A 21,733-nucleotide genomic window follows, 5' to 3' on the forward strand; every position below is an offset into this window, starting at 1 on the left:
GCATTCCAATAGAAATATTCACTACCCCAGATCAGATCTCAAGAGAGAAGCAGCCCCTCCAAATGTTCTTTCCAGAGCCCCAACCAAGCCTTATGTCTTTTCCTGTTCCATTCAAACCTTCAGATTTTTCTGTTTATCTTAGACAGATCTTACTTATGTCACCCTTATGTAGAGGAGAGAAAGGGGTATGCCTTTTGTGGAAATAGCTCTTGTTTTCAGAGGCTGCCAAAATGGCTCTTGGACTTCTCCATGCTGAAGGGTACACTGTTAACAGTGTTGAGCTATTAAGCTCTCTCTCGCTAGGTAAGGCTGAATGGTTCCCTGCTTACCAAATTTTAGACAGGTAGCTAAAAAAAATACTGATGGGTTTTAATGTTACTTTTAGGCAAGTGCTAAAGAAGGTTCTTCTTCGTGGTCTCTGCGAATCATACAAATGGGTTTCACTGCGCCTGCGCAGTGCTGTTCGGAAACTTCTAGAATCACTGGGCAAAGTTTACTTTGCAACATATAGAAACTTTTTGGCGGTAACCCCGCCCACCCGTTATAAGGCCCCTGCCTTCCCGCTCTTTAGTGTGGTTTGTATTTTATTGTATAGCTCTTTTTAAATTGTGTGTCATTTGAAGGACCCAGATGGGTAGAATATTTATTTCTAGGTACTCTTAATAAATAAATACTGACAATTATATCGGTGCAGAAAATTATTTAATGAGTTCGTTGCATACTGAATTAGACAGGTCAAGTGTATCAATATGCAACTACCATATATACTCGACTATAAGTCAACCTTATGTGTAAGTCGAGGGCAAGTTTTGGGGTCAAAATTATGGATTTTGATATGACCCATGGATAAATCGAGAATAAAATCTAGGGGCATGTAACAAAGGATCTAAAGGATGAAGCAAAGGACAAGAATGCCCAAGAACTTACAAAAGCCATAACAGTTTCTGCTCAAAATAAAGGATGAGAGAATAGAGGGGGGTCAGTTCTTCCAAGACAGATTACATTTCCTTTTTTAAATAACAGTTAAAGTGCAGTACTTACATTGACCCATGGATAAGTCGACTCAGGTTTTTGGGGTCAATTTCTGACTAAAATTTCTAGACTTACACATCAGTATATACAGTAAATACTCCTTTATTCTGGTAGAACAATTTTAGTCCACAAGCATGGATTCCAACCACACTGGCAACTTGAATGTCAACCCAGCAATACATTATCAAAACAAATCATGATATAGTTTGTTAAAATTCTGTCATCTCCCAAAGAAAAATGTATCACAGCACTCCAAAAATCATATGCTACTTTGGAGAACAAAGATAAGAAAGTAAGTTCATGATGTATGCTGGCAGGACTTACATATGTGATGATGTAAGCTATCCCAAGCACCATTTGTCTCTAGCTACACATGTAACAGCCAGTCAAGAAGGAAGGGGATTTGTAAAAAAAGTATGGTAGCAAACCTGGATGTATGCTGTTGACCATCAAGAAGACTTTTTCTTAAAAAATTAATAATTTTGACTACAAAGTGAACACTTACTTATCATCATAATAGTGAAGTATAAGTTCCCTACTGAAATTTGCTAGTTTTAGTGTAATTATGCATCCTGAAGAACCAACATCAAAATGTCAGGTGTGCCCTAACCCTATAGTTCAGGAACTCAATACCTATTTAGAAACCTTTTAGGTGGATAAGTAAGACAATTTAAAGCTGGCTCATCAGCTGCATGCCATTGCATAGTAACAGGAATACATTTTTTTTTTTTTGGTTTCTCAGAAAAGCATACCCAAAACATTGCAATAGGCAACACAAAGGAAATACCTACACTGCAAACAAATATTGTCTTACAGTACTTTTCATAGTTCTAGCCCACTCCACCAAAGAATCCTGGGAAGTGTAACTTCTGAAGAACACTAAAAATCCTCCGGACAGAACCACTGCTCCCAGGATTCCTTAGGGAGCAGGAAATGCTATAAAACCAATGCACACATGTGGTATACCTATGTTAGACAGCCAACATGGTGTAGTGGTTTGAGCATTGGACTATGACTCTGGAGACCAGGGTTCAAATGCCTGCTCAGCCATGGAAACTGACTAGGTTACCTTGGACAAGTCACACACTCTCAGCTTCATAGGAAGGAAAAGACAAACCCCCACTGAACAAATCTTGCTATGAAAATGCCTTAGGATCACCATGAGTCAGAAACAATTTGAAGGCACATAACAACAACAAATATCTATGCATACAAGTGCAATCATTGTTATCATTAAAGTGACAATAATGTATAATATGATGCTTTACATATCTATATAGTAAAAACATTAACAGTGCTCAGAATTTAAATATGCCAAGAAATTCAAGCTATAAAGGTAAACACATGTTTAGCATATGTATTTAGACATTTCCAACACCAAGAATGTAAAAAACTGTTTAGAAAATCCTATGATCAGTTATTATTATCTGCAGGAGGTGAAGAAGAGTAGACAAGTACATTTGCACAAAACTGTCAGTGTTAAAATCAGCACCACAAAAATGCCATCATGATAGAGCTATGGACCAAGTATGAGCAAAGGAAAAATGAAGAGCAAGGTCCAACCCACATATATGGTGGTGCTCCTGGATTTCACCTACACAGCTCTTCCTGGATGCATACTGTTGACTGCATGAAGACAAAAACAGAAACAGACATATACACTACTACACAAGACTGTATATACGCTCACATATTTAACAACAATCCTCTATATATATCTTACTTTGGCTCATGTGGACCCAAGGACCATGGCATGGAGGAAATCTGTCACAGCTATCACACCTGTGAGCCATCACTGATGAGGGTTAAATACAACTATCAAAGAGATAACCATGCTTGTCTCAGAGCAGCATCTTCTGGCACCTTTAAGACTAACCAGTTTATTTTAGCATAAGACCTTGTGGATTATGGCCCACTCCACTCCTGAAAATTGCAATTTCTGAAAACTGCGTGTTAAGAAGTGGGTCATTATCTGCAACTGCTCATACTGGAAAAAATGGTAAGTCTTATAAGTGTCAAAAGAATCCTTTCTCTTTTTATGATAAATGAGGGATTCACAAGAATAATAAAAACTAAGTAATCATGTTATCCATCCTAGATGGGTGTATCTCCCCTGCACACGAAATAATGGTTACCAGATCAGTTCAAGTGTCATAAGACTGAACTTTACTGGATGAAACCAAAGTTCCATCTAAATCAAGGGTGAGCTAAGCACAGTCCCCCAGATGTTATTGGACTACAACTAACATCAGCCCTAACCAGCACTGGCAATGGTAAGGAATACTGAGGTGCAGTTCAAACCATCTGGAAGGATGAACAAATTCACCCCTGATCTAAATCCAGTATGCTGTCTCCCAAGCACAAACAGTACATAAAAACAATAGCCATCTTCAGTACTGCTCCCCTGGCATGTCATGGCATATTACATCTTTTCCAAGGATGCATTGTAGAGTAGGAAAGACTATGAAACCAAATTAACTCTGTGCTAAGCGTACACTATTAATGATGTGAAACATCCACTAAGAATTCTGAGAACTGTAGCTTGGTGAGAGTGCAGAGAAATATCTGTTAAGAAATCATTAGCTTCCATTACAGAGATAGTTCCTTGGAGAGGAATAATTATTAACCCAATTCATGCTTTCATTGTAAAATACCCTCAATGTAACCTACCTCTCTCAAATGATGTGATGACAGTGCATTATTTTAATACCTCTGGATTCTTATGAATTTTGATTTGAATTTTTGGAATGGGAAATTTAAAGCAGAAATATATGTACAGTAAAGATGTGTGAAGGAGAAAAGGTCAGTCGGATCAGCACAAACATGCATTTCTACTTCATGTTTGAGAATGCTTACATGCAATAAACATTCTCTAAGAAAGGTGAAAGTGGCAAAGTTAATTTTAAGAACTACAACTTCCGAATTCCCACAGGCACTGATCATCCTATCTAGAAGCAGTAATCCAAAATAGGAACTTTTCCAAACTTTGATGGAAAGCGTTAACCAAAGTTGTTCAAATTTTGGGATAGATTCACTTTTGCATTAGGATTATGAAAAGAAAAGATGTTGTAGTCTGTCCTTCACAAAAGAGTGTGGGTAGTAGCAACTCTTAAAAGCTTGAATCATTCTTGGTTGGTATCTTCCCTTGTAGAGAATCTCTCCTTCTAATGCATTTCATCAGTCAAAAGCCCCTAGGCTCACTGAAACAATTTTTTTATAACAACATGATATATAACATGGTATAAAGGAAGCTACAGTCTTAGCACCTTGGCAACTATGGAGTAACTAAAAAAAAATGTTTCTTTTTACTGTCTTTACCCAGAACCTATCAAAAATACTTGTCCCCACCCAGCATCCAAGCAGAAGCATGAAAAGAACAGTGCCTGAACATCCAAAAGGCAACAGGGGTGTAGAAGTGCTGCAGATGTTTGCTGGAGCGAACAGGTTCAATCCTACAGGTTACTAGTGTTCTACTCGAGGGAAAGTGGCTTCTGTAGCATCTTGCAAGGAGGTTCCAGATATCTAAAAATCAAGTATATTATGAATTTCAAACATATCATGTACATAGTTCTAGTCAGCAACTAGTTTTACCAGAAAGTTACACACAACAAACAAGAACATGAGAGTAAACTGTTTCTGGAGTTACAGAAGCCCCACCGAGTTATTCGTTTTCTGTATAAAATAAACATGAAAAGAGGAGCTCGATAGCCCCACCCCATATATTGCTATTTCAAGTCACACTCAGCACACAGAAAGCAACAGTTTGAAGTGGAGCACCTGCTGTTCATGGAGGATCTCCACACTGTTTGGAACCTCTATTTTCCAGGGGCCCACCTGATATGGACAGCCTTCATGAACAGTGGAAATTCACCATTTCACACCCTCCTTGATGGTGACTAGAAATGACAACAGATACGATGGGGCTAGAATAACACCCTCCTCATGTTTAATCTACACCAGCAGTTCTTAACCTGTGATCCATGGACCCCAGAGGAGCTGCAATGTCCTCACAAAGTCTGCAGGATCTCTGGGGTTTGCTTGACCTCCCTGACTCTCTCATGACCAGAGTCTGTGTGGAAGCACAGGGCACGGCCCAGGAGGATGGCTTGGCAAGACCACTGCCACTGTGTTCTCTGGGAGGCTTGTTCACCCTCCCTGCCCCTTTTTCCTGCAGCTGGAATGCACATGGAGCAAAAGGCAACACCAGCCATTCCAAGTCAAGGTGTGTAGTAAGTACAGTATCTGAGGCGCTTTAGTGTTTTAAATACTGAGTTAAGACTGGGGAAGGGGGTCCCTGGTAAAGAAAAGTTTAAAAGAACCACTGATCTACACACAAGTGAACAACTGAACAGGGATCTTATCTACCCATTCTACTCTTTTCAAGTTATTTTATGAATCTCAGCAATATGCCCCACCCCTTAGTCATCTTTTTCCTTGTTAAAGCTAAGTAAAAATTCTTTGCATTTTCTGATTGAGAAGCACTAATATCTCAAGGATTTTACTGATCCTTTTCTGAACCCTTTCCAGCACCAGCATGCCATGGTCCAAGTAGCAGGACAAGGTGCCCCTGCTCCGGTTATGCCATGGGCTGATGGTGCTTTCCAACTTTGTTTTTTTTTGACATGAGGTACCCAGAACTGTACATATCATTCAAAATCTAGATGTATAAATATAAAATGACAATGTGATCTCTACTACTTTAAATTCCATACATTTACTAACCACTGTCATCCAGAAGACTGCCCTCTGTATGAGAAATCCTGCATTCTTTGGAGGAAAGCAACTCCTCATATTGCAGAGGTGCACATCCCACATGAATGATTTAGTAGCTCACTTAAATAACATAGAGACATCATTTGTACAAGACAGCACCACTAAGAGGCATGTATCCACTCCCTCTTCAGCTCAAAGCAATTGAGTACCTGGTGCAGGGCCAGGCTTGGGTTTTGAAGATCTATTGTGGCAAGAGACGGCATGCGAGATTCTGAAACAATTTTATTTTCTTTCTTCAAAAATCTGGAATTCCGAGCTATATGTAAAGGAAACACAACTGGCGTATTTGATTTTCCCTCCCACATAAATGAACATTTATTTTTGCAAAAGTGACTTTCACCCTTTGCCTTAATTCAAAAAACATAAAATTGCAATGGTCACAGATAGTCTTTTGATTTGACTTATTCAAACACCAAACATTATTTGCCAGCCACTTGTTCTTAGTATATTTTTAATCAAAAATGTTCATATTTGCTTGCTTGCATATCTGCATGGACATTTTTCTCATTCCCATTCTGTCTCCTACCACGAAAGTAAGAGCACAGCAAACAAGGATAACTGGGCTGAAATCACAATGGCTAGATATACAGGCTTGTTGGCACCATAATTCCTAACATCTGTAGCAGAGACAGATAGGAGACAATCATAAGCTCTGGATTTGTATAAAATCCCCACGTGCAATTTAAAGGTATTTTTTCAGAAATGGAAAACATCCCATTGAATTTCAAAAAGTATAATCTCTGGCTAATTGGACTCAAAATTTTTGCTGTGGGGCAGGGAGGAACTTAATTTGCTTGTGTCCATGATAGAAAACATGTAGCTCTCTAGAAGTTCTTGGACTACATTTCCTACCTGCCCCAACCAGAACAGAACAGCCTGTAATTTCAAGTGATAGGAGTTGTAGTCCGACAACATTAGAGAGCCACATATTGACCCTGGTGCAACATTCCACTTTGCTCTAGACAGCTTAATTTCAGAATTTTTTGTCTGTGTCCATAATACAAAGAGTGATAATTTTACAAATTTATTTTTGCATATCACCATCGTCACCCTGGCTTCCCAGTCTACCTGGTGTTACAGACTGGAATTTTCGACCATCAGTGATTTGCAATTTATCCAACAATGTAGGAATCAGTGAAATGCTTTCAGATGATGTGGCATGTTCCAAGTAGTATCTCTTTTTGTAATTGTGCTACCTTGATTCTATCTATGGTGATTTCATTCACATATTTTGTCAATTTTGTTTGGAATTGCTCCCAGAACACCTATTGCCACTGGAACAAGAGGTGCTGAATCTCAATTTGTGGGTCTGAGCATTTCATAATCTTTTATCTCTCTTTATATTCAATTCTGCTATCCCCGGGATTTGCAAACAAATTACTGAAGATGTCAACTTGGCAACTGTAGAAAATCCAGGAGTCACTTTTCAGAATACAAATATCATCATCATCACCACCATCATCATTAAACAGTTAAAAACAATATTTTGGCATTACTAGTTCTGGGATATATCACAAGCTCTTACCGTCTACACCTTTGAGTTCAGGGAGATGGCTATAGTTCAGCTCTGGCAAACGCATGTCTGTTCTGGAAAACTCCCACCTTTTCTTGTTTGACTGAAGGACATTGTTTTCATTTGAGATCTGGTATCAAACAATAGTTGATACAAATGAACCAGGAATCTAATATTACCAAGTACAAATTTATGATCAAGAGTAACATTTTATAGACCACTTTCTGTAAAGCACAGGATTTATGATCAAAGTACCAACATCTACTGTCTCCCATAGTACAGGTTGAGCTTCCCTTATTTGGAATTCTGAAATCCGAAATACTCCAAAATTCAAAATGTTTTTCACGGGTGGCTGAGACAATGACACTTTTGCTTTCTGATGGTTCAACATACACAATTATTAAGCATTACTTTGGAAACAGAAGTGGCATTGACTTTGTGACTGAACAATATCTGAGGGTATGCTTCCAGCTTTATTCAAGCAGTTATTTGTAAATTAAGTATTAGTGCCTTAAGCTCACACCCTACTTTCATTCTCATAACCTTTTCCCTGTTGCATACTTATTTTAGAATGTAAGATTGTTGACAAGAATTGCTTGGCTACTATCAGTTTCATATTATTTTTACTCTTCTTGTGTACGCCACTCCGAGAGCTAAATAGTGAGGTAAAACAAAATGATCAAGAAGAGAGAGAGAATATATTGTGAAAAGGCTCTAGTTCAGTTTGGGAAGACTCCAAATTCTACAGCACCTGTTAAAAGGATTCCAAGTAACAAGATCAGGAGACCTCTAAGTGGGACTTTGAAAAGACACTGCCTGTCAGAGCATCCATACTAGATATTTTCTGGTGAAACAGATATCTTACATTAAAATGCCAGCCAATGACTGCAATATCTTTAAATCCTAAAGAGAGAGAAAACTCTTGGGCCCTTGTTGTCTGCTGCGGTTTGGTTCCAGGATCTCCCATGGATAACAAACTCCATGGATGCTCAAGTACCATTAAAAATAATGGTATAGCAAAATGTTGCCCCTTATATAAAATGGAAAATGAAGATTTGCTATTTGGAATTTATACTATTTTGAATATGTTCAAGCTATGGATGCTTGAATCTGCGGATAAAAAATCTGTGGATAAGGAAGGCCAACTGTATTTCAAGACGTGTGTGTGTATATGCCTTCAAATTGCCTGATGACTTAGGGAAACCCTATGTATTTCATAGGGTTTTTAAGGCAAGGAATACTCAGAAGTAGTTTTGCCAGTTTCTTCCTCTCAAATATAGCCTACACCACCTGGTATTCACTGGTAGTTACCCATCCAAGTACTAAACAGGACTAACTATGCTTATCTTCCATGATCAAATGAGATCTGGTCTCATTGGAACATTTAGATAAAAAATCCATAGAACAGGTGATTGCCAAAAGTGTTAAGTGTCACACAATGCTTGTTTTCATCAAGTAATATCTGAAAGACCTTACCGATGCTGCCAGGTTCACGCTATAATATCCTAGTGGTGATTTTTTGCCTTGCTTTATGAATGGACTGAAATATATTTTGGTCTTCTCATCACTCCTAGAAATACAAATCATAAAATTATTATTATTTAAAACAACAACAACACAAAGATCCTGTTGCCACTGACATCTTTGAAAGTCAATTCTGAAGACTCCTTTTATCCACTATTGTGACTAAGAAATAAAAATGTCTAAGGGCCTACATGTAGGTATATTATACAGCAACTTTACCAAAGCTAACCAGGTCTACACCTGAGCCAATTAGGTAAGCATGGATGACTATCTTGAGAGCCCCAAATACACCACTTAGGAGCTTCCGGGAGGAGATTAAAGTGAAGAAGCCCAAGACAGGTACTGACTACGTACAGTAGGTGTGGGTAAACTTGGCTCCTGACAGCAAAGAGTTTTGTGGAACCTTGAAGACTAGCAGATTCATTGCCACCATAAGCTCTTGTGGGCTACAGCCTAGAGCTCTGATCACCATGTTACTTATAACTCCAGATGAATCAGATCCATTTTGACTCCAATTGTTTACAATCCCTGCTTTGAAGGCTATTCAGAAGAAAGGTTAGGGCAAAATGGCTTCTAATTCAGAATTCTATTTACAGTACCACAGTGACCAAGCAGAAGCCCAACAGCATCAAGTTTAAATCCAGTAGGGTTGCCAGAAGAGAAAATGTCAGCAGGTATTGGTTGTCACACAAGCAACACTTTCTGAAATTCCCTCTTCTACACTACCATGAAAGGGAGAAGATTCCTGGCCCTCATTTCATGAGGAAACTCTAAACCTCAGAATATTTAATCAACAAATGGAAATTTCTTATGAAGTTCAACAAGCTTAACTAACCATCAGTGCTCTTTTTTATTTTAGCATAGCAGCAGAACCATCAGAGAACGTACTCAAATGACACCACTATTTGCCCATATTTCTCATGGATGACTTTGAAAAACACTTTCTCAGCTCCATAGACATCTTCTCTCTGAGACACCCTGATGACAGCTTTATTATCTGTATTCATAGACAAGAGACAACAAAGTTCTATCACAATTTCAATAATCCCCTCCAAATCACTAACCTGAATGCAGACTAGTCCTGGACTGGAGTGTACAACCACAAAACAGAAATGTAAGCTCTACTTAAACTGGAAACCCAAAGACTGCAACACATTCCTACCTACTTCTAGCTTCAAATTAGAACACACCGCAAAATCTATTGTTTAAAAGAAAGCTCTATGATGCACCCACACTTGATGTATCATAGGGCTTTCTCTGTGACTCATTAGTCTCTGACCTGTCAGACTGAGACTCCCAGCTCAAGGATTTAAAACAGTCATTTCACATACTATAATACCCAAGCATCCAATTGGGTAAAAAGGGATCAACAGGACCAGACCAGACTCAGGCATAATCTACAAGACAAACTCAGAAAAGAAAAGGAAGAAAAACCCAGAGCATTACTTGTCATCCAGTAATGGCTAAAACCACTCAAATGTATCATCAGTGACCTACCAACTATCCTGTCTGGACAATGAAACTTCCCTCTGATATGCCTTGGATAGTAAAAGTATGGCAAACCTTCTCTGAACAAATCTTGCCACGAAAACCTCATGATAGGTTCTCCTTAGGGTTGCCATAAGTCAGACAACAACAACAACAACAGTACATCTATAGTTGTTTACAGAGAGGCATCCAGGTAAGACTGAGGGCAGGGGAATGTCTAATTAACAAACTGCAAGCTGCTCTGATAGCTTTTTGGCTGAAGAGTGGGGTATAAATAAATATTAGTAGTAGTAGTAGTAACAGATCTCACAACAAAAATGGATACAAAATCTGGTATCAGAAATATTACATTCAAAAACCAGTAGGAGGTGGGTAAATCCCCCAACATATTCTGTCCTGAGAACAAAAGAACTAAAAAGAAAGATCCCAGTGTAAAACAGCTGAAACAGTTGTAACTCAACTCAACAAAAGATTCAACTCTGCCTCCTGCTGTTTGAAAAGGGCTTTTTACTAGAGGCATAGATTAACTCCTTCAGAGCAAGAATGTATGTTAACACTTAACTAACACTTGTTTGTTAAAGGCCACTGGTAGGGCAATAATAACTGTCTAGACCTATTGAAATTCAAGACCCGCTTACAATCTCATTGGCTGCAATCCCTATGCATGCCTACCAAAGTATATATAGAAACACTATCTTAGGATATCACTCTGTCCATAAGATGAAGTGGGTTGCAGAACTTGCAGTCCATGAAAGCTTACGTCTTAATATGTTTGTTAGTCTTTAAAGTGCCACAGCACTCTTTGTTTTCACATACAGTATTAAAAAACAAAATAGGAAATATGGAGTAGAGGAAGAAGAGGAGGATGAAGAAAGAAAATTTAGTATGTATTATTATTATGTTTTAGTACAATATGTGAGATAAGAATATATGACTGTGGAAATAATTAATAAAGATATATTTTAAAAAATTAAGATATACCAACAATGGTTCCCAGAATTTTAATGCTCTGTTTTGTATGTTTTAAATTGTACTCTTCTTAAAAATTGTATGCCACTCTGCGTCCCAATTTTTTTGGGGGAAAGCAGGATATTCAGCAACAGCAGCAGCAGCAAATTTACTAGGGAGCATTAGGCAAGGCATGGTTCAGATCTTTAGCCCTCAACTCTTCACTGAAATGTGGAACTGACTGTATCTTACAGGATGATTGAAAGGATTATGGAGATAAAATATATGAAGCATTCTGAATACTCTAAACTGGTATGCAGAATGCTACATGTTATGACTTTTTCCACATATGCAGCAATAAACTTATGTTTGTTAGTGTGTCTGTGATCAATACAGAATAACAGTCCATTCCTAATGAACTAAAAAACCCCAAGTATGAATGTTTGTTTCTTTACATTTTTAGGCATACACTTAAAAAACATCTCAGAAAAGTAATGATGAAATGACATTTACCTGGGATTAGACATATACTCTAAACAGACAGCCAGAACTATATCAGAGTGTCCTGCAAGGAAGATATAACCTCTGATTTACTCTATTATCATTATTTACTCTGATTTTGTACCTGTAGTTATGAGTTCCCAATTTTGTCCCAGTGCCACTGATACTGGATGACATGGTAGAACAATTCTGTCCAATGGGTGGGATCACTATGCTGGGATTCTTTACATATTCCAGACTGCTACTTGAATCTTTCAGAGTTACTGGAGGAATGGATTTGACTTGCCCAGCTACATTCTCATATAGGAAACTTGTATTTGAATATCTGCCAGATTTCTCTATATCAGCCTTGGACAACTTCATTCTGAACAGCTTGGAGTCTTTCATCTTTGAATCGACACCGAAGTCCTGTTTGAAAACACATGAACTAGTGGGCTAATCAAGAATTACATAGACCAATGTTCTTTTTTTAAAAAAAATCAGCATCAGGGACAGAACCAGGGAAATTATACAAAAGAAAACAACACTTTTCCAAGTGTTATTGCACCAGAGGTTGCAGAGCTGGTTGGAAAACCTCTTATATAGCTGTTCTTCACAACAGCACATGCAAAAGTGTAACCTAGTGCAACTGACCCAAGCAGCAATTTTCAATCTGACAACATTACACTAGATTTAGGCCAAACAAATTACTTTGGAACACACAAGACCCAGTGGTTCCCAAATTCTGGTCCACCAGGACTTCAACTCCCAGAAGCCCTACCCAACTATCCAACAATCAAAAATTCTGGGAGGTGAAGTCAAAAACATCTGGAGGAATCAAAGTTTGGGAACCACTGCATTAAAGGAAATACATAATAGAAATGTGGGAGAATTCAGCATGTACCCCCTTTTCTCACTGACATCAATGAAAAGCCACATGTATATTGGACAAAGTGCCTGAAAGAAACAAAGTGACTTCAGGTTTCTAAATTTTCAGGAAAGTAGTCATGTTCATTTCTTCTAGCAAAAGAAAACCAAAATGACTATCCAATTTTATTTGGGATGAGGTTTGGCATGAACGTTTATACCAAATAAGACTTGTTCTCCTTCAAGGAGTTTCAGATTTCTAAACAAAATTGATTTATATACATCTCCCCATTTGAAGTGTTGTCCAAGACTGGAATTTCAATTCATGGAAGTTTCCTATTAGTCTCTCTAATGATTAATTTAATACAACTATATGGGAAAGCTTAATGCAGCCTGGCAGAAAAAGAAAACTTCTCATCAAAGACATCAAATTCAATCAAATGGTGGAAATAGTCATTTTAAATGCAAGATTAATGGGTCTCCACTTTAAAAAAAAATTAATAAGTAGCTTTCCTCTCATTTCATTTCATCTTGAAAATGCCAACTACTTCAACTGATTCTAAATTTTACTTTGGAAACTCACAACAAGTAGTGAGTATTCTGCGGTGGAGATAATAAACACTGACACATGCATAGTTAAGAATCTATATACAAAAGAATTAGCTGTCTGGAAATAAAAGGGGACATTACTTCTTGTATATCAACATTTACACTTACAGAGAAGATTCCCATCATGATGTTTCTTGGAGGCTGCATGGAACTGGGTGAGATACTTCAAGTGCTTTGGACATGCTATTATCAGCACAGCACGCCCCACTATGTTCCCTGATATACATTTGGTAGTAGTGCTACTAAAACCTTTTATTCCTAGTTCCTATTCTTAACCTTGCTCTTTTTCATCTCCTTCATTCTCAGCAAATCTAGCTGAGGACCTCTGGATTTGATCCATGTCACGATTCAGTGGTGGATGTTAAACCACACTCTGTGTACACCATTAAAGCACAGTTGTCACAATCTGCATCTTTAAATGGTTTTTTACAGTTCTCTTAAGAACCTGGACAGTCAGACATCATGCTTCTGTCTGCCTCTACATCCCTGTTTGTTTTATTCTAAGGCACCGAGATAGTTGCGAAGATTCTATCTTTTTCATTGCATGAATAGGGGGTAAGACTAGACCAACTGGTAAAATGCTTGCTTAGGGCCCAAATAGACAGGCCACAATAAAGCTGCTTTGGGCCCCTTTGGAAGTGTGCTGTTTAAATGACACATGCAATATAAGAGGCTGTAAACCACGCCAAAGCCACACTCCAGTCCTAAGGACTGAAGCACAGCTTTGGCACAGCTTCTGGCCTCTTAAGATGCATGTGTCATTTAAACAGCATACCTCCAAAGTGACCCGAAGCAGCTTTATTTTGGCCTGTCTGTTCAGGCCCTTAGTTTCATTTCTGTGTGTATCAGCCCTAGTGAAAAAAATTATCAGGTGACAACTTTGGAAAAGACCAAAAGGAGCCAATGGCAACCAGCAGACAAGGTTGGGCTACAACAGATTAATGCCCTAATTCAAACATAAGGCAGCTTCATATGCTCATATACAAACACACACACACAACAACAACAACTAAATGTTACAAACCTGGATTAAAAGCATTTTTCTTTCATCACCAGAATCATCTTTATCTTTCCTGCTTATTTTTGTTTTCTTGGGCAAAGGGTGGTCTCTTTCTTTCTGAATCTTGGCTTTAAGTTCCTGAGCAAATCTTGTTCCCCATGTTAAAGAAAGAACATATGTACAAAATGGAACTTGCATTAATTCCTCAATAAACCAAAACACGATACCAAATGCAAAACACATCACACATTAACTTAATTCCTCCCTTTCTATAAGGCAACATATATTAAAAAGGAATGCAGGTGTTCCCATGTCACCAGGTGTACCATGAGGTCTCTACAGTCATTCCTCCAGAGGCAAGCAGTCCCTCATATTGCAGTGTTTTGCTTATTACTAAGGTGTTACACACTGTACTTGCCAGAATCTATTTTTAAAGAAAGAAAACAAGATAACAGCAAGAAATCTTCAAGGTGAAAAGGCAGATGAAAGAAAAGGATTTACTACCTCCTCCTTAGTGTTGTTGGCATGTTCAACTTGATGCCCTGGTAAGGGCGTTTTTGCCTTTATTAATCTTTTCACAGTAGCTGAAGAGAGTGACCTTTATCGTACTATTAAGTGTCAGATGATAGCAGTAAAATTTGGAATGTTAATTCATGTTTGTTAGTTGGAAATCACTTTCTCTGTTATAATTCTTACAAGATAGGCATGTAAGAAGCTACCAGTCCCTTCCCCTCTGGTGCTAGGTCTTCTGGAAATCAAGAAGAGGGGACTGATTTGCAATGAATAAGTGATGTCTTATGCATAAGCAATGTTTAAGCTTTCCTCTGCACCCCTACTAGTAAAATGCCCATTGACTCCCTCCCCTTTGGGGCCTGAGACCAGGTTTTCCATCAAGTGGCTGGGTCCAGAGTTGCAAGGAAGTGGGAGGCAGAGGAAGGATTAAGCACATTCTTTCTCTCTCAATCATTCTACCATACCTCACTGCACCTCTCACTTTGCACAGATTCAGAGTTCTCCCTTCCTTCTACCAATACACAGTTTTCTCACTATGGGGAAGCTAGTGTATACGTTGGGGGAAGCTATTGTATATCCTGGGGTAAGCCATTGTATATGCTAGCGGAAGAATTTCCTAGGCGCGTAACAAATCCCAGGATTTTTCCCCCCTATTAAGTTGTCAACTTTTAGTCCTCCAAGTATTTCTGACTTCAGCTCCCAGAATTCAGGACCATTAGCAATGCTGCCTATGGCTTCTGGGAGCTGAAGTCTAAAATATCTGGAAGACCAAAGGTTAAGAATTACTGTTCCAAAGCATAGCAGAACTGAATAAGGAAAGTCAACTCACCTTTCAGCAAAATTATCTCTGTTGAACAAATCACACTGTAACAGCTCAGCACAAGATGGCCGTTTGTCTGGATCAGTCTGCAGACACCGCTGAAATGACAGTATAATATTATTTAATATTTATTTTGATTATTATGATTATTCCTTACTAAATACATCAAAGTCAAAAGTAAAGTCCCATGAGTCGGATCTTTGTCTTGTCTGAGAATAACACAACCAGCTACAGCTGCCCCCTCCCAGTATGGCCACTGTCTCACTGCTGGATAGAAGAGGAGGGTATATGGAGGAGCACCCAACTCTGTTCTTGTGATGTTCAGCCAGGACTGTTTGAATCTCCCCCTGCATTTCCTTTTATATTAGTCCAGACCATAGTATGTTTTACTACAGAAAATGTGCTTTGTATTAGTTGTGGGAGGAGCACAAGTAAAACCTGCATTTTTCCAGGTTTGGTTTACCCCTGCCCAGCAAGCTCTGTTTTAGCTAGAGGCTTTTTAGTTATCAGGCAGTCTTTGCTGTGAGCTTGCAGAGAACTGTCTTTTTGGTGGCAGTCAGGCCCAGACAGCCGGAAATGGCATTTCTTACACGTTAGCCAATTTAGTTATCAACAACAAAGAAGTCAAAGGAATCAGGAGCTGAAAGACTTTGCACCAGCTCCATTGAGTGAGAAAATCAAACCAAGATTAAACCCAGAGAGATGACATCCTGAAGATTGCTGAAACTCAAACTGTAAAGTATTCTTTATTTCAAGTTATCTAGAGCTGGGGAGGAAAAAACTCTACTTTTGATCTTTAAATTAAACTTCCTCCTTTTTGAACTTTATATTCAGCATCAGAGCCTTTTTGGGTAAAAGAGTTTGATTTCACCAGGGTGCCGGCATCACACACCCAAATCTGCCACCATCTTTAGTTGGGTGTGTCTTCACAGTTCTTATCATGGTATGCACATCAATAACTTTCCCTGCTCTCTCCTGCCAAGGCAATAGCTATGTTGGGAGTGGCTACAGCAGAAAGTTGGGGTTTGGAAGATGAAGGTGACATACATTTGATGTACTTGACAGAGGTTTACAGTACTTCAACCTGCTCCAAGATGTGTTATGGATTAAAGTTATAGGAATCCCATCCTGGACCCAATCTAGCTACCCTAATGTAGGACTAGATTGCAGAATTTCCAGCAAGCAGTTCTATACAGGTGTTCAGTACTAGGGCCTAGAAACAGCATTTCTTCTTTTGAACTACAGCACCAGAATCCCACAGCCAAGTTCTGAATATCATTGTACTTATGATATAATGTGCAAAGTTTTTAAAAGCTAAGGGTTTTTTAGCACACTGTAGTATCAGTAGCGTCACTGGGGGAGTGCGGGCCAAACTGGGTGACACCCCAGGAGGGGGTGACAACCAGTCAGCCCTCTCATCCCCCTTGCTCTGTCCCCCGAGCATGCTGTTTAATCCCCCTGCATGCACTCCGTCTCGCATGCACTGTCCAGTTCTTTTCAGGGCACAGAGCAGCATGTGCTCCCTCTCCCCATGCCGCCCCCCCGCATACACCTCTCCATACCTCCACGCACGCTCCATCTCCCGTGCTCCGTCTCCTGCCCACCTTTCCCTTCTTTTTCAGACCAGTACACATGTGGGGGGATGGAATGGCATACACAGTGGGGTGACACAGGCAGAGGGAGCATGCACTGTCCCAAAAGCCTCACCCACTAAAAGTCCCTTGAAGTCCTGCTCTGGGAGTCCCAGTATAGAAACACTGCTGTGTAGCATCTTTATTCTTTGCCTTTAAAGCAACATTTTACATAATTTTAATTCTGTTGACAGTGTAATACTATTTTAATCTTAACTTTTTGTACAGTTTTACCCATTTTTTTAATTTGTAATTTCCTTTATCTTTTAAGTTTGCCTTGAGTCCCAGCTTTGGGGAAAAGCTGGGGTATAAATAAAACAATGAAAGAGTGAATGAGTAAATAAATGTGAGTTTATTATTCTAGGAGCCGGGGGGGGAGGGGTGGTGGAAAACAGCAGGCAGAAAGAATGATTGTCTGGTACTTAAGGGCAAAATGCCAGTCCAATAGAATTTTTACCAAGCTTGGCTAATTCAGAAGCTTCACGTTGCCTGCAAATTTATGGTCCCAAACAGACAGGCCAAAATAAAGCTGCTTCGGGTCACTTTGGAGGTATGTTGTTTAAAGGATGCATGCATCCTAAGAGGCCAGAAGCCACACCAAAGCCACGCTCCAGTCCTAAGGACTGGAGCACTGCTTTGGTGCAGCTTCTGGCCTCTTAGGATGTATGTGTCATCTAAACAGCATACCTCTAAAGTGACCCAAAGCAGCTTTATTTTGGCCTGTCTGTTTGGGTCCTAAGAGGTTGACAGTGGACACTCCTATTCCCTTCTGTGCCTGAAAAGGCATCTGGGACCCAAATGAACACAATCCAAGATAGCTCCCTGATTACATTCAACTCTCAGATACTCCTAGATACATTCCCAATTTTAATTTTTAAAAAAATCTCAGAGAAAAAAGACAGATCTATCAACACACCTAAAGTGGAAAAATAAACTGCTTGTAATGTATTTACCTTAGCAAATTCTATGACGGCCACAGAGAGCTTTGGATATCGTTTTTCAAGAGGTTCAAGCTCCTTGACTTCAGGTAATCTCACTCCAGCAAAGAGAGGATTTTTATAGAATAATTCTTGGTGCTTTGGGATTAAGTTACCTGAAATGGATAATTTAATATTGTTGTTCAGTCTTCAAAACATAGAAAAACTGTAAAAGAAAAATTAGGGCAATACTCTTACATGGTTTATGTGTATGTACTCTGCAGCATACACACACACACGCACGCACACACACACACCATCTCCTGAAAAACAAGTGGTATAATTCATACTAGCAGGGTTAAGAATTGAGTGTGCATTATCTCTCTCATTTTATACAATATATTATCCTTCTGGGAAGGGCAAAGAGGTATATATTACCTTGTACCTCCACCCCACTAAGCAGCTTCTCTGGTTTCTGGTATTCTACCAGGTACAAAACCTACTTTATTTTATTTGTCTATTTGTATCCTGCCCTTTTATGATAAAATTTAAAGCGGCTTAAAAGAAAAAAAGCTCAGCCAAAATGTCAAAACACCCCAGCAATAAAAAAAATGCAGATAAAAAAATCATCACCCTTTATTACAAAACATTTCTCCAGCATCCACCTGTCTCTGTACACACACACCTCAAAGACTTTATCCTTGGAAGTGTGACTAAAACTTCACCATCCATTTTTAAAAAAAAGATGAAAAGTATCGCAGAAACCGGAATTATATAGCCAATATCACGTGTTGCAGCTTCTTTGCAATCCCATACAATTACATCATATGTGTAATCCAGACAAGAGGAGAGACAATAAAGCCATGACTCTAAAACCAATGGAAACTTATTAGTTCCCTTGGACTGGATGTCCTATTACCCCACAAACACTCAGTTTCACGAATGTTAAATTTCTCCAAATATAGTTCATAATCTAGCTCTGGGAGTCTTTGCCTAAGGTATCCAATGTCATAGTAGGGCCATTTCTGTTCTGGATTGCATCATGGACCAAGAAGACAACTCATCCAACATGGCTAAATGTCACAAAACCACTTTTCACATTAACCTGAATATTCTAAATCTCTGTCAGCTAAATGAGGGGAAATGAGAAATGCTCTCTTACCCATACTTTTCATAATATGGTACAATTGATCAATATCAGAGTCTCCAGGGAAAAGGGGCTCTCCTGTAAGCATTTCTGTAACCAGGCAGCCAATGGCCCACACATCAACAGCCCTGGGGAGGAAATAGAAACACTTTACTCAGAGACAGAATATGCCAAAATGTATCTTCTGTGATAATAACAAAATAAGCTAATCGTTCTTATAGAGGAATGAGTGAAGGTTCTGCCCATGAAGTCTGATTAAGGAGAAAAGAAACTAGCTTAGGAGAAAAAATAATTAAGATTTATTATAAGAACTCCATCTAAGGATGGGGAAATTATTTAAAACACTATGCTAGACTACAGGCTAGGAAGAAAACTAGAAAAGGATTATTGAGGAAGATGTGAAATCCCCCTCCCCTCTACTAATATCAGTTTAAGCCAGAGAGGAATAGACCAGCAAGAGGGGAAATACTCATATCACACTAACTATTTGACTCTATTCTCTTAATTCTTTGTGCAAAGACTCTTCCACACTCTTTCACTTTCAACAGTTTGGGGACACAATGCTGGAACAAAAATTACAGTCACCACAACAAGAGAACAACAACAAAAAAGGCCTATCCACATTGAGTAATGCCTGTTTGTTTGTGCTACAATATATTACTCAGATACCTCAGTCATCAACTCAGTTGCTGTTGTTAAGATGAGCCTGAAAATCTAGGGATAGTTCAATGTCACATTAAGCTATGGTTCCTTACTTGCCATATTTAATATCTCCAACCAACAGCTCAGGGGCTCGATACCACCTTGTTGCTACATAATCGGTGTAGGCTTCGCCAGGGGCTGCCAGTGTTCGAGCAAAACCAAAGTCACAGAGTTTGATAATTCCCGAATAGGACACCAGTATATTCTCAGGCTTAATATCTCTGTGTATGATCTGCAAAGAATGAAAAGGGAAGAAAAAAAAGAACATGTCTTTACATTAACAAATTGTCCTTTAGGCCCCATATTTCTTGTACCACAGAACACAAGACATTGAAAACTGTTCACACTTAGAACACTTGTACCTGCTGTTAATCATTTCTTAACATTACTTGCCCCTTTTCTTTGGATTCCTAAACTCTGTTTCTAAATGTTCAACTCCAATTCTAGACATTAAGGAATAATGGAAAAATTTAAGGGGAGGATGCCCTCATTTTGCCAACCTTCCCCATAGCATTTTAGAATGATAATCTGTATTGTTCATTTCTAACTCTCACTAGCCAGACATCAGTCTAAAAGCTCAACTGCTGGGGTGTATTTAATCAAGAACAAACAACATGCTGATGCAAGTTATTAGGCAGATAAAGAAGTTTACTTACATTATGACTATGACAAAATCCTATCCCCTTTATAATCTGAAATAAGTATTTTCGAACTCTATTATAATCCAGGCCATTGGGAAACATCTCAAGATCATCAAGGACTGTGTGGTCCACAAACTCAAACACTAGGTACCATCGTTTTTTCTTTTTACAGACTTCCAGCAGGTTCACCAAGTTCTCATGCCTTAATTGCTATCAGGAGACAGAAAATGCGTCACAGAACTACTTCAGCATCCAGCTGTACATTGAATCTGAAAATATTCACCATAATTGCCTTTTCTTATTTGCAGTCTCATGAAACTATGCGTGTTTATTAGGAAGTAAGTTCCACTGCATTCAATTCAATGCTGCCCCACTGTGTTCAATGGGGCTTACTCTCAAGTAAAGTCATGCAGGACTGCAGCCTTAGTTTGTATCTCCTGCTGCTCTTAGTCACTGTGTGCTGCATCAGCTCTGCTTACATAGTGCAGTAGCTTAATTCCAGCTTCAGATCACAAGACTCCTAGTTTGTGATTTTATCCCCCTCAGCATAGATTTCTTAAATGTCACAGTAGGACTGACCCTTCTACATGTTGTTGGCCTGCAACCACCATCAACTCACATCATCAGGTATACTGGCTAATGCTGATAGGAGCTGCAGCCAAACAATATCTGAAAGGCCGCACATTTCCCAAACATTCTACAGCGTGGGCTCTAAATATGAACATGTTGTTGCATAATGAATTTACTACCAACTGTTGCCTCTTAACTGACCCATTCTTGCTCAAAACATTGTCGCAGGCCACCTCCATGGGGCCAAATCCTCCTCTCTTCCCACAAAGGCCATGTTTTTGATATGGTATTTGGTTTAAGCCGGGATGAACATGCTTGGAGGGTCAGAGGATCATTTTTCATTCCTGAGCAACTAGAGCCACACTACTGCCATTTTCCAAAAACAAGTGATGTTCCAGTCATTTCTGGTTAGTTTGAGGGACAATTTTTTTTTTTTTGCTGTTTTGAAATATCACCATCATAAACAGCATTACATAGCAAAACCAGGTGCTTTTGAATCATTGTCTGTGTAGCTATAACCATGCACAGTCTTTCCCCAATTACCTTCACACATTTTAG

General features: G+C 39.0%; 1 protein-coding gene across 3 annotated transcripts in view; it reads right to left on the reverse strand.

Moving 5' to 3' along the window:
* Window positions 1–574: 574 nt before the first annotated feature.
* The window catches only part of CDKL2 (cyclin dependent kinase like 2), a 28,406-nt gene continuing 7,247 nt past the window's right edge, over window positions 575–21,733 (reverse strand). For 2 of the 3 annotated variants that reach the window (XM_089532283.1, XM_089532284.1), the window contains 11 exons: window positions 20,621–20,815; window positions 20,018–20,196; window positions 19,278–19,390; window positions 18,152–18,291; window positions 15,577–15,665; window positions 14,259–14,382; window positions 11,904–12,187; window positions 8,795–8,888; window positions 7,331–7,448; window positions 5,955–6,061; window positions 575–4,554 (listed from right to left, as the gene is read on the reverse strand). In XM_089532283.1, coding sequence (XP_089388409.1) covers window positions 4,495–4,554; window positions 5,955–6,061; window positions 7,331–7,448; window positions 8,795–8,888; window positions 11,904–12,187; window positions 14,259–14,382; window positions 15,577–15,665; window positions 18,152–18,291; window positions 19,278–19,390; window positions 20,018–20,196; window positions 20,621–20,815 — 1,503 coding nt within the window. In that variant the 3' untranslated portion in view covers window positions 575–4,494. The remainder of the gene's footprint in view (window positions 4,555–5,954; window positions 6,062–7,330; window positions 7,449–8,794; window positions 8,889–11,903; window positions 12,188–14,258; window positions 14,383–15,576; window positions 15,666–18,151; window positions 18,292–19,277; window positions 19,391–20,017; window positions 20,197–20,620; window positions 20,816–21,733) is intronic. The other variant, XM_089532285.1, reaches the window with a different exon arrangement.

This window comes from Sceloporus occidentalis, unplaced genomic scaffold (assembly GCF_023333645.1).
Source record: "Sceloporus occidentalis isolate IW3139 unplaced genomic scaffold, rSceOcc1.0.p SCAF_7, whole genome shotgun sequence".
Classification (NCBI taxonomy): Eukaryota; Metazoa; Chordata; class Lepidosauria; order Squamata; family Phrynosomatidae; genus Sceloporus; species Sceloporus occidentalis.